Source organism: Ambystoma mexicanum, chromosome 12 (genome assembly GCF_040938575.1).
Source record: "Ambystoma mexicanum isolate Mex_15411 chromosome 12, UKY_AmexF1_1, whole genome shotgun sequence".
NCBI lineage: Eukaryota > Metazoa > Chordata > Amphibia > Caudata > Ambystomatidae > Ambystoma > Ambystoma mexicanum.
This window is the reverse complement of record NC_090936.1, coordinates 1,219,055,164-1,219,068,957: the sequence shown is the minus strand read 5'-3', so window position 1 is coordinate 1,219,068,957 and position 13,794 is coordinate 1,219,055,164. Positions and strand designations below refer to the sequence as shown.

General features: G+C 49.1%; 1 protein-coding gene across 1 annotated transcript in view; it reads right to left on the bottom strand.

The window, feature by feature from the left end:
• Positions 1 to 12,012, bottom strand: part of UTP20 (UTP20 small subunit processome component) — a 1,390,303-nt gene extending 1,378,291 nt beyond the window's left edge. Inside the window, exon 1 of the mRNA XM_069629877.1 lies at positions 11,814 to 12,012. Coding sequence (XP_069485978.1) covers positions 11,814 to 11,858 — 45 coding nt within the window. The 5' untranslated portion in view covers positions 11,859 to 12,012. The remainder of the gene's footprint in view (positions 1 to 11,813) is intronic.
• Positions 12,013 to 13,794: the final 1,782 nt, after the last annotated feature.

Below are 13,794 nucleotides of genomic sequence, written 5' to 3'. Positions count from 1 at the left end.
ATGCTCTGACTTTGCTAAAAGCTTTCAGTGAGCTGGGTTTTGTGGATGTCTGGATGCTCCTCCATGGGAAAGAAAGAGATCACTTGCACTATTCATACGCACACAAGGGCTTTTCCCGGATCTCTCTCCTCTGGGTTATACAGCGGGAACGCTCGGCTGGAATTTTCTTGGTTTCATCTACCTTATTTCCCTGTGCCTCGCGCGCCGTTATTGGCCCCATATTGTTTTCCGATCATTCTTTGGTTTCATTGGAGTTGCAGATTGTAATCTACTTGCCGACGCAAATAGAAACGTTACAATCCCTTGCTTCAAGATCCTGTGGTTTGTGGGGATATAGAAATGGCCATTGATAATTATTTCAGTGGGATGCAATGAAGGCAGTTATAAGGGGAGGGGGGGGCTGCATAAGTCGGTCAGCTGCCTACTTTGAAGCCCGAGAGAGGGATAGACTGGAATTTCAAGTGTGTGAGCACGAGTTGCTCCATTCCCAAACCACATCGCAGGGGCCTCTCATCCTGCTCCGACAAGCCAGTTCTGGCTCGGAAGCGGCAAAGTTTTTTTAAACCGCCTACTCCCTACTACGTACAAAACTATTTTATAACGCTCAAACAAGACCAACAGACTGTTGGCCTATAAACTGCAAAAGAATACAAATCATATCACAGGCATTAGCGATGGGAACCGAGTGCTGCATTTCACGGAAGAGGCAAAGCTTGAGGGCTTTTCGTATTTCTACAAGGAGCTATTGACTGCTGAGAGACCCGACTTGGACTCTTATTTTGCCCAACCAACGGCTCGCAGGATCACCCAAGTGCTGCAGGATCGTCTTGAACTTCCTATGACAAAGAAACGGAGCTAGCCATCAACTTGCTCTTAAATCAGAAGTCCTTCTATCACTCTTCTTGACCCCGCTAACTGCCTTGTTTAATTCCTTTCTTGTTTCGGGCAAGGTGCACAATTCTATGAAGGAGTCTTTGCTCTCTTTGATTCTTAAACCGGGTAAAGATGCCACCATATGCAGCCGGTATTGCCGATTTCTCGCAGTAATACCAGTGCCAAGATAGATTCTTGCCACCAGACTGATGGCGGCACTGCCTTCATTAGTCCATCCGGATCAATGCGATGGGATGAAGACCTGGGGGGGGGGGGGGGGAGTGGCTCAACTGCGGACGAGAGCTGCAACAGCAGCCTGCTCTGGGCTTTCCTCATGATTCATACTACCATAAACAGACGCAGATACACAGGGTGAAGAGCCAAGAAAGAATAAAGGAGAAACAGCTATGCAGCTATTTGAGCTCAAGCAAAAGCAATGAGCATGGAGTGGCAGAAGGGATGGGTGCCCCGTGAGCTCACAGGTTAGACACGCAGCCCTCCCCAAGAGGGCTTAAAAGAACAATCCGTCTAAGCGCTCAGCATTTCTGTTGGGATGTCCTGTACTGCGCTTTTCCTGCAGCAGCCTCAGCAAATGGGTGTCAACCTCACAACAGCGTCTCACCCATACCAGATCTCCAAGGGACAGAAGGCACAAATGTACCGTGGCACTCCTATTCCACTTCCACAGGGCTCCCGAGGCATCAGACCCCCATTGCTTTCCTTCTGCCAGGACCCCCAACGGCTACTCGCTCGCAGATCCAGCCGCAGAGCCAGCCAGCAGGGAGCAAGGAAATGAACTAGGGACGCAGAGCATGACGTCATGCTAGCATGACGTAATGCTATTCTATGCGTAATGCTATGTCAAGCTGCACCTGAGCTACAGACGCCGCTTCAGATACAGCGAGACTGTTGCCAGAGAAATAGTGGATAACAATTGCCAGTTAACTGTCCAGACCACCTCGCAAAATTGTAAATTGTTGAATCTTTCCCTGGTTTCAAGGCTTCTCCCATGGGTATAATTGGACCAGGTCAGATAATTCTAGATTTTGCCAGTAGACAGAATACCGTAATTACGACTAGTAGGATTTACCAATTCCCCGGAGTCACGATGAAGATTGGAAACAGAAAATAGCCGTTCCTTAAGACTATTGACGATGTAAAGTATCTACGTGCATTTATCGTGTCCAGGATTGAGGATGCGCTCAGTCTACTTAAAATGACCCTCAGGATAGATTGAATCCTAAAGCAGAACTAACACAAACAGGTTGAAATTCCAAATCAGACAAGGAGTTCAAACCCAGTTCCAAACGGGCTGCTTTATTTGGGGGTCGAATCTGGAAGACACAGTAATCTTTAGATGAAGTCATTCTCCATTATTTCCAATGGTGCAAGATAATAAAAATCGCCACAGCGAGCTAGGACCAGTATTTGGCTCTCTCATTAACTTTGCAATAAGTTCTCGCACCGCCTAGAAACCAACCACATACTAGGTCTACGCTAATCTGGATTCAGCGCTGCTGGAAAAAAAAGAAAAACAGATGGACGAGGGAAGCTGGCCCTGCTCTTCCTTCTGGACCCATCAGCCACATTCGACCTACCTAGTGGATCACAAAATCCTTTGCCTCCACCCCACTACCTGTGTCACTTTTCGCATGAAGCAACTTCACGGGTCGCCTCATTCCTGGAGGGCAGAGTTATGAGAGTGTTTGCAGAGAATGCAAGTGCAGCCCTATCCCCGATTCTTTGCGGGATCCTGCAAGGCTCCTGCAACTTCTCAACACTCTATAACATATTGCCGAGATGGCGGTTTGACATCCTGAACCAACTATGCTGATCACACCCAAGTCCTCCTCCCCCTTTACAGGCAACTACGAAGAAGACTCCAAGGCCCTCAATGTGGCCTACTCCACCATTCAATCCTGGATGGCAGTAAACCGCCTTTACCTAAACAGAGATGAGACAGAAATCTTGCTGGTAGGGCCACTGGCGGTACTAAACAACTCTGTCCAATATGTAGCTTTTAACATCGACAACATACAGATTCCCATCTCGCCCTAGGTCAAGACCCTAAGGGTACACCTGGACGCCATTGCCACCTCCGCAGCCTATGCTACCAAACTAATGAACGCAGCCAAACCGTTTGTGTCTAATGACAGCTGGCTCACCATCGCCAGAGATGGCATAAGCTCAAGGCTTGACTACTGCAATGTTCTCTTCACAGTCATACCATCAGAAAATGTACAAAAATGACAAGTCATTCAAAACAATGCGCCGAGAGCAGCCCTCGGCACCCAGAAAAGGGTCATCTCTGCGGCGAGGAGGGAAGCCCACTGGGAGCATGCTCTATTCAAAACACTGGACATCACTCACAAGTGCCTCACCAACACGGCCCCTCCCTTCCTCTCCCAGAAGGTTGTTTAAGCCTGTTCCTCCAGACCTACCACAACACTGTATGCCCACCGACTCTTACTACCCAGAGTCAGACGTCCCCTTCATTGCAGCAAAGCAGTGGAATTTCCTGCCCCCTGCCCTAAGGGCAGAACCATCCTATTGGGCAGTTCGCACCATCCTCAAAGCATGGCTGTCTGAATAACCTAAGCAGGAATGTCCCGAATGCCATCATCAACAATTGCATATGCTATCCACCCATACTCTGCATTACCCGACTATTATCTCGACACGATTGTGGATATATGTAATTGGTTTCTGTAACAGCACCACAATGCCCTCGGGCTGTTGTGCGCTTTATAAATAATAAACCTTTAAAACCATATTCAGCAGTAGGGCTCTACAAGTCATAAAGGCGGATCACTGCACCCTGTGCTTGTTTCATTGAAATTGATTGTTTGGCAATGTGTTTCGCCCCATGGATGAAAAGTGTATACCAAGGTAATCAAATTCCCAAACTTGTGGGATAATCTTCTAATCACTTCTCATTGGTCGAAAACTGATATGGCATACCATGTAGGCAAGAGGCATAACTGCTGATTTATCGGCATTGACTTTCAGATTTAAATTATTAATGAAAATAGTATATGAGGTAAGTGTTTGTAGTGCTCTCAGAGCATGAGCAATCAAAACTGTGTTGTTGGCGTATGCAAGCACAGAGAGGAAAACATTCCCAATGTTTTGGACATCGGCACAGGCTCAAGTAGAGCTTCATGAACTCCGCAACAACGAAGGAAACCACACGTAGCCTCGCCCAACAGCACATGGTGGCTACCAAACGAAAAACACACCTACGCTCAGTGAATGTGTCAACCAAACTGAAGATGTTTACAGCACATCACATCTCTCTTGCTCTTTTCTCCCGCTCAGACCTACTAACTTACCCTCTCTCCCCCTTGCTTTACAGATCTACCAGAGTGCCAAGAAACCATGCAGGTAGCAACAGTGTGCCGTATAAGAACCTTTACATAACATTAATGTACAGTGAGAACAACACAGGGACAACAGGCACCCCTGTCGTACTCCCGGTCTCACTAGGAAAAATGTAGTGCAACGGTCATTGCTGTCGCTTTTAACACTGGCTTGATTATCTTGATGAAGAATACAAGTACCTTTAATAGTTCAGGCAGGCAGCTGGCAGAACTTGGCACACCTTAGAGTTTTGTTCAGTTAATCTTGTCAAACGGCAAGGCCCTTTTTATGTATATAGAGAAACTATCAAATATAAATCTAATGTCTGTTTACGTATGTCCAAAGCAAGAGAAACCCTAGCTGAACAATGGATAAAACAGAGTTGGAGTTAACCCATTGTTCCAGTCCAACAAGGCTCTACCAAATATTTTAAAAACAACAAGCCAGGAATAGGCCTGTACGCTGTGGGTTCCTCGCTACTGCCTTTTTCTTATATCGGATGAATCAGGGATGATTGCCAGGATTTGGGGATTTTGCTTGTTCGAATAAAGGCATTAAATCCCATAGTTAAATGAGAATCCCAGAAATGTACCTGGTCACAAAATAGGTCAGCCCTTATACCATCTGGATCAGGCCATTGTTTCGGTTTCCGTTTACAGACAGCATTGCCGATTTCCTTGATGGTAAATTCTAAGCAAGAAGAATCGGGGAAGTCCATCCCATTCAGACTCCCCACCCGCATAGCCTAGTAATTAGTATCCTGATAATTTACCTTTGCAGTTGGACAGTAGAACGACGAAAAGAGTTTGAGCGAGAGATGATCAGGGACACTAGTCACCAAGACATTAATAGCACAATTATGCTTTGGTCCTCCAGTAACCAGCTGGCAGAATTTGTTTTCTTTTCTTTTGCAGCCTCTACAAGTTCCTCCCAATAGATTCTTTCTAGTTCGGTTTTCCTAGCCTTTAGGTCTTTCTTACATAAACCTTTGGCCATTCTAATGTCACAACTTGGGTTTTTCTTTTTTTTTTAACAAAGCTAAGAACCTATAATTAGCAGGAGTACAATCTGTGTTAAGCCACCCCCTTACCACTGGTCCCTTAAAGGAAGCATATTTATTAGCACCAAATGGTCTTTTGATTTGGATGCTAAAATTTAATTGATTGCATGGAACTTCCCAACACTATCCTGTGCTGGACCTGGGGTATGTTAAGTGATGCCCATTTTAAGTTAATTGGCTTTTATAGGAGCCAACTGGTGATGATTGTGTAGGGTATCTTCTACTGCAAAGAAGTCCTTAAGCAGGGACCAATAAGAAAGCGAGCAACAATAATAATCCATAGTGGAATGTCCTTGTTGACCCTTTTAAAGTAGGTTTCCCCCGGTGTATCACTAGTTAAGCAGCTGTTCATGGTCCCATGGCCCCATTCATACAACCAAGTTAAGATTTGAGGCCATTTGCACGCATACTGAGGTCAAGCATAGATGGATTCCCAATACCTCACTCGATATCTGCAGTGTTTTAAGAGGAGGACCATTACCCATCTTGAAGTTAAAACCATAATAAACATATTACTTGGTGATATATCATCTGATAATCAGACAGCTTGAAGCTCCATCCATAGAGGGGCTGTTATAGAAATCTGCTTGCGTAAAGAAATCACCAATAATAGACTTTAGAGGAACTATCTGGAGGAAATTCACCTTTGGTCCTAAAATAACTAGCTCACATTCTAATTCTGATTTATTGAGTATGGCAATACCTCCAAAATACCACATAAGAAAATATATCTCTTCAGATAATACTGAAATGATTCAATAACTGAAACAGTTACAAAACACAGAATAACATGACCCACAATCAAACTCGCAGCCCAACCCCATTCATACTCTTAATCAAAACAAACACAGGAAAAATAGCTAAATAGTGAATTATAAATTTATCACGAAAAACAATTATTCCAAAACATCATTTTCGTGATACCAGACCATTAACACATTTTCCAGCTGGTCAAATACTGTTCATAAAGGAGTTGGACACCCATTTTGTAATTTATGAGACATTCTAAGCCAGATGACAGACAACATACCACGTGCAGCTGACAGTCCCTATAGCCGGCAACCAGAACCCACTGGTACCTGGCAGAACCCATCACTAGCAAACAATCACCAGATGACATATCCAACCAGCCAAACTCCAACTGACCGACTCCCATAGTGAGCTGAAAAACACTGTCACTAGCCGCTAGTGTCCCTCAGAACCTTGACCCACCAGCAGGCACAGCCTAAGAATGCGGACAGATCTCTACCCCCCCAGTGCTCTGTGTAGTAGCTCCTGCCTACCAGATGATGCCCAATAACCAGAAGCTTTTAGCTTCCAATCAAATCTAAATTTTGACCCCATTCATCAGCAGACAGTGTCAAAGTCCAGATGAAGGACCCCCTGCACCCCTATCTCCAGCGCCCAGATCCAGCAGACAAACCCCCATCACCAGCAGCCAGTGCCCAGGTCCAGCAGACAGATCCCAATCACCTGCTCACAGACCCCACTATCAGCAGGCAGCGTCTATGTCAATCAGCAGACCCCATCACCGGACCCAGTGCCCAGCAGACAGACCCAATCACCAGCAGCCAGTGCCCATGTCCAGCAGACAAAGCCCATCACCAGGTGGCAGACCCCACTATAAGCAGACAGATCCTATCCCTGGCAGCCAGTGCCTATGTCCAGCAGACAGACCCCATCGCCAGCAGCCAGTGCCCATGTCCAGCAGACAGACCCAATCACCAGCAGCCAGTGCCCACTTCCAGCAGACAGAGCCCATCACCAGGTGGCAGACCCCACTATAAGCAGACAGATCCTATCCCTGGGAGCCAGTGCCTATGTCCAGCAGACAGACCCCATCACCAGCTAACAGACCCCACTATCAGAAGGCAGCGTCTATGTCAATTAGACAGACCCCATCACCAGCAGCCAGTGCCCATCACCCAAAAGCCCATGTCCAGCAGACAGACCACATCACCAGCTGACAGACCCCACTATCAGCAGGCAGCGTCTATGTCAATCAGACAGACCCAATCACCAGCTGCCAGACCCCACTATCAGCAGGCAGCGTCTATGTCAATCAAACAGACCCCATCACCAGCTGCCAGACCCCACTATCAGCAGGCAGGGTCTATGTCAATCAGACAAACCGCATCCCTAGCAGCCAGTGCCCATGTCCGGAAGACAGACACCATCACCAGATCACAGACTCCACCCTCAGCAGACAGTGTATGTCAGTCAGACAGGCCCCATCACCAGCTGACAGGCCCCAATATAAGCAGACAGACACCATCACCAGCTGACAGACCCCAATATAAGCAGACAGACACCATCACCAGCAGTCAGTGCCCATATCCAGCAGACAGACACCCATCACCAGCTCACAGACCCCACTATAAGCAGACCCCATCACCAGCTGACAGACCCCACTATAAGCAGACAGACCCCATCACCAGCATCCAGTGCCCAGGTCCAGCAGACAGACCCCATCACCAGCTCACAGACCCCACTATCAGCAGGCAGCGTCTATGTCAATTAGACAGACAACATCAACAGCAGTCAGTGCCCATGACCAGCAGACAGACCCCATCACCAGCTCACAGACTCCACAATCAGCAGGCAGTGTCTCTGTCAATCAGACAGACCCCATCACCAGCAGTCAGTGCCCAGGTCAGTCAGATAACTCTCCTGTCCCTTCCCAGGCCCTCTGCACGGCACTGGCTTCTCACTTCATTCCTAAAACTCAGGACATCCTGTCCTCACTTTCCTCCTATCGCTTCCCTCCCTCTTTTCCCTGCCCTTCCGCTGGCCCTTCTGCAGCCACCCCCCTCCCTCCCTCTCTGCCTTTCCCCTTTTCTCTGCAGACGAGGTTTCTAAAACAAGTCTGATCGATTAAAGTCTCGTCTAAACAGGTTCACCCCTGTTCCTCTAAAACTATCAAGGACCACACTGACTCCCTGGCACCTGCCCTGGCTGATTTCTGCAATCACTTCTTCGCCACTGGAGTCTTCCCACCCCCCCTGAAGCACTCCCTTGTGCACCCTCTCCTTAAGAAACCCTCTGCCGACCCCTCCTGCCCGGCTAACTCTCGCCCAATCTCCATCACTCCCTTTCTGGGCAAGCTCCTGGAGAAACTGGCCATCTCCCAGCTTAATCTCCACACTGAATCTGTTGGTTGTCTTCATGACCATAAGTCTGGCTTCAGAGCTGCCAGAAGCACGGAAACTGCTCTCCTGAACATCCATGAGGACCTGCTCTTCAACCTTGACTCCAACACCCCTTGCGTCCTCATCTCGCTTGATCTCTCTTATGCCTTTGACACTGTCAATCATGCCAACAGTCTCCGTGATAACCTGGGTATTACTGGTCAGGCTCTGGCTTGGCTGACTTCTTTCCTCTCCGACCGACCCTCCCAGGTCCAACTTGGGTCCTTCCTCTCCGATATCGTTATGTCTACCTGTGGTGTCCCCCAGGGGTCTAACCTCTCGCTCTGGCTTTTCAACCAATACCTGGCACTCCTTGCCCACCGCATCGCCGCACTTTGCCCCAACTTTCAGTGCTATGCGGATGATACCCAGCTCATTTTCAGGCTACCCTCGGCCTTCTCCTTTCCTTCCCTCACCTCCGATTGTCTGTGTGTCATCCATGAGTGGTGTGCCGCCAATGACCTCTGCCTTAATGCCAGTAAGGCAGAGATGCTACTCATCGGCACACCAGCTCCCTCCTTCCCTGCAGTTCTCTGGCCGGCCTCTCTTGGCCCTCTTCCTGCTCCCACCTGCAAGACTAAAAACATCGGAGTCATCTTCGACTCCACACTCTCCTTCTCTCCTCACATCTCCGACGTCTCTAAGAAGTCACACTACCAGCTGCACCTCCACAGAGGTATACTTCCTTTCCTCTCCTTCCCCCAGAAGCTCACTGTCTACAGAGCCCTGGTTCTCTCTAGGTTGGACTATTGTAACAGCCTCGATCTAAATCTCCCTGCCTCTACTCTCCGCCCTCTGCAACTGATCCAGAACAGGACTGTGAGACTTGTCCTAGGCCTCAAGCCCAGGGATCGTATCTCTCCAGGACTGAAATCTCTTCACTGGCTCCCAGTGGCTGCGAGGATTACGTTCAAAACCCTCTGCATTGTCCACAAGGCCTTCTGGGGCCACAATACCTTCAACTCTCTCTTCCTAAATATCTTCCTTCTCGAGCTCTTCGCTCATCCACATCCAACTCCCTCAGGGTCAGTCGCTTCTCCAAGCAACGAGTTGGTGGTAGATCTCTCTATTCGGCAGGGGCCTCCCTCTGGAACAGCCTTCCTGAAACTTGAGGAGAACCATCTCCAGTTCCGGAAGCACCTTAAAACCTTCCTCTTTGCCTCTGCTTTCTCTCCCCCTCTCCCCTGCTAATTTCCTGGCAGAAACGACACTGGTTACCTGGCCACCCTTTCTGATTCTCGGGCCCAGACCCCGCCAGTTGCCCACCTGCACTGCCTCCCTGGCAACCCCTGCACCTGGGAACTGTTTTCTGTATCCCTACAGTCCTCCTACTAGCACTTATGTCTGCACTTGCCACAGTGGCCATTTTATTTATCTTATTTATACTACTATCCCATGTACTGCACTTTCCCCTCTCCCTTCCCCACGCACTTTTGCCTTTCCCCCTCTCCATGCACTTGCGCGATCTGAATCATACCCGGCCTAGTACGATCGTTGTTCTGTCTTCCCTTTGTTCCCCCTCCCTTGCCTTGCCACGCCTTGAAACACTTGTGTATAGGCGCATTATAAATGCAATATCATATCATGTCCAGCAGACAGAACCCATCACCAGCTAACAGACCCCACTATCAGCAGGCAGCATCTATGTCAATCAGACAGGCCCCATCACCAGCAGACAGAGCCCATCACCAGCAGACAGAGCCCATCACCAGCAGACAGAGCCCATCACCAGCAGACAGAGCCCATCACCAGCAGACAGAGCCCATCACCAGCAGACAGAGCCCATCACCAGCAGACAGAGCCCATCACCAGCAGACAGGCCCCACTATAAGCAGACAGGCCCCATCACCAGCAGTCAGGTCCCATGTCCACAGACAGACCCCATCACCAGCTCACAAACTCCACTATCAGCAGGCAGCATCTATGTCAACCAGACAGACCCCACCACCAGCTGACAGACCCTACTATAAGCAGACAGACCCCATCACCAGCGGTCAGTTCCCATGTCCAGCAGACAGACCCCATCACCAGCTCAAACCCCACTATCAGCAGGCAGCATCTATGTCAATCAGACAGACCCCATCACCAGCTCACAAACCCCACTATAAGCAGACAGACCCCATGTCCAGCAGTCAGTTCCCATGTCCAGCAGACAGACCCCATCACCAGCTCAAACCCCACTATCAGCAGGCGGCATCTATGTCAATCAGAGAGAGCCCATCACCAGCTAACAGACCCCACTATAAGGAGACAGACCCCATCACCAGCAGTCAGTTCCCATGTCCAGCAGACAGACCCCACTATCAGCAGGCAGCATCTATGTCAATCAGACAGACCCCATCACCAGCTGACAGACCCCACTATAAAGAGACAGACCCCATCACCAGCAGTCAGTTCCCATGTCCAGCAGACAGACCCCACTATCAATGTCAATCAGACAGACCCCATCACCAGCTGACAGACCACACTATAAGCAGACAGACCGCATCACCAGCAGTCAGTTCCCATGTCCAGCAGACAGACCCCACTATAAGCAGACAGACGCCACCACCAGCTCACAGACCACACTATCAGCAGACAGTGCCTATGTCAGACAGACCACATCACCAGTAGTCAGTGCCCATGTCCAGCAGACAGACCCCACTATAAGCAGACAGACCCCTTCACCAGCAGTCAGTTCCCATGTCCAGGAGACAAACCCCATTACCAGCTGACAGACCCCGCTATAAGCAGACAGACCCCATCACCAGCAGTCAGTTCCCATGTCCAGCAGACAGACCTCATCACCAGCTCACAAACCCCACTATCAGCAAGCAGCATCTATGTCAATCAGACAGACCCCACCACCAGCAGACAGACCCCACCACCAGCAGACAGACCCCACCACCAGCTCACAAACTCCACTATCAGGAGGCAGCATCTATGTCAATCAGACAGACCCCATCACCAGCAGTCAGTGCCCATGTCCAGCAGACAGACCCCACTATCAGCAGGCAGCGTCGATGCCAGAGAGACCCCATCACATGATAGAGACCAACGTTGTAGACCCGCCAGGAGGTAGATTTTCAGACGGAAAGTGGGAGAACAAACTGTGCCCATCGTCTTGCATTGGAGGGAGTTATAGTTTTAGCGGGATAAAGTCAAAAGCTATTGAAACAGCAAAGAGTCTAAGCAGTCGTCATCCTCGTTGCTAGACGAGGGTGGGGGGGGGTGTATGCCAGTAGCCAGCCCAGTGCCCACCTCGCCACCAGCTGGCAGTGCCCACGCAGAGCTAAGGTGCACTAGACTTCCTGCACTGCCCCCCACTGCCCACTCTGCCCCCCTGCCCCTACCTTGAAGGTGTTCTCGCTCTTGTGGTGGGAGGACTTGTTCTTCATGGTGACGCCCCTCGCTCTGTTCCCTGAGGCTGGGGTCAGATCTGCGCTACCAGTCGCTCTGATAAAGTTTAGAAATCCTCTAAATGCCACATCCAGTGCCACTCATAACACACGCCACACTGACATGGGGGCCGCCATGTGCACCAGTGCATCATGGGAGAGCAGAGGCAGCCATGCCACGGGAGACCAGGCGGAAGCGGAGGAATAGCGCGGCCATCTTAGAGGGGTGACAGGGCGCCGAGATCACAGCACTTAGTAGCCTGATGGGCCTTTTCTGCTTTAAAATGTGTACCATAGGCACGTCTTTTACAGTATGTATGCCAGTGATGTATTTATAAAAAGTATTGACATCAAATATACTTGGTGGTTTCATTGGATTGAATCTGCTTTTAATTGTAGCATACTTTTCTCTCTTCTTATCATGAATCACTGCCACTGGAAAACGGCCACTTCATTTAATCTGTTTGTGAAGGTGTTTAATGCCTGGATTACTTACTGATAATCTTCATTACGTCTAGCAATACTCTTCCTCGTCCCTGTACTTACCTTTGAGTGGCTCTGTCTCCCCAAGAAATTTCTTTTTAAGCATTTTCTGCTCTGGCTTCGCCCCCCCTCCCCTTGGGAAATATAACCCCATCCTCACATGATACCTTAGTTCAATTCAAAAGCGAAGACATGGCGACCTTTCTGTTATGCCCGAAGCCCCTCCTGGGCTCGTGCGACATCACATGTTGTGCACATGTGGCACACACCATGTGACCCTTCTAATAATCAGAAGACTGGATCAGAACCACATAGCTCTCAACTCACCCGCTTTTGGCGGGTGTCACCCGCCTTTAAAGCAGAGGAATCACCCGCCAAGTCCCTCATACGTCCATTCACTTCTATGGGCCTCTCACCCGCCAAAAAGAAAATCGGGTGTTTTCACCCGCCTTGCTGAAAAAAAGGTTGAGAGCTATGGAACCCGAACCCTCTGATCAGAAGACTCACTGCCACCACTGCAAACCCCTTTGACCGCTACCCGCGGCCCATCACTGCGAAGACCCTGTGAAACCAGCCCTACTGCATACATGCCAACCCTACGGATTTAGGCGGGAGAGTCCCGATTTTTCAGTGAAAAATATTTCTATTTTTCATGCTCTCCCGCCTAAAATAACCATAGCCCCAATGCATTCCTATGGAAAAAATGCATGTCTCCCGATTTCCTTGTGGAAATCTCCCTCCCAGGTACGTCACAATGTTGGCATGTATGCTACTGTGACAAGACCACACAGATCAAGAAGAATACAAACCCACGACTACATACTCAACCCGAGAAGATGGAGTAATGAGGCTCAAGCCTAGGTATCCAAAAATCACAGCTGATGGATAACAATCTATCAGTAAGAAGAAGAAGAAGCTCTGCTCGCCAGTTAATCACTACCGATGGCTCCGTGTGTTGTGTGTGTGGGCCTGCTGATTGACTCCGGGCCATGGCACTGCCGGAGCCCGTGACAATACAACACTTCCCCTCTGAGATGCATACATGCCAACCCTCCCGATTTAGGCGGGAGACTCACAATTTTTCAATGGAAAATATTTCTATTTTCCCTTTCCCCCTCTCCTAAAATCATTCTGATCCCAATGAAAGCCTATGGGGAAATCCTTTTCTCCCACTTTCCGTGACAAAATCTCCCTCCCAGGTGCTTCAGAATGTTGGAATGTATGGTGACAGGGGAGGGATGTCTATGCTGGGATGAGGAAGAGTAGGACTAGGAGTAATGAAGATTACTGGTAAATAATCCAGGTATTACCTTCACATTCCTCTTCCTAGTCCCATTACTTACCTTTGCGATGTACCAAAGCTATAACCATGGGGAAGGGGCCCATGTCGAATAACCACATGCATACATGCCAACCCTCTGGATTTAGGCGGGGTGACTCCCTTTCAGGGGCC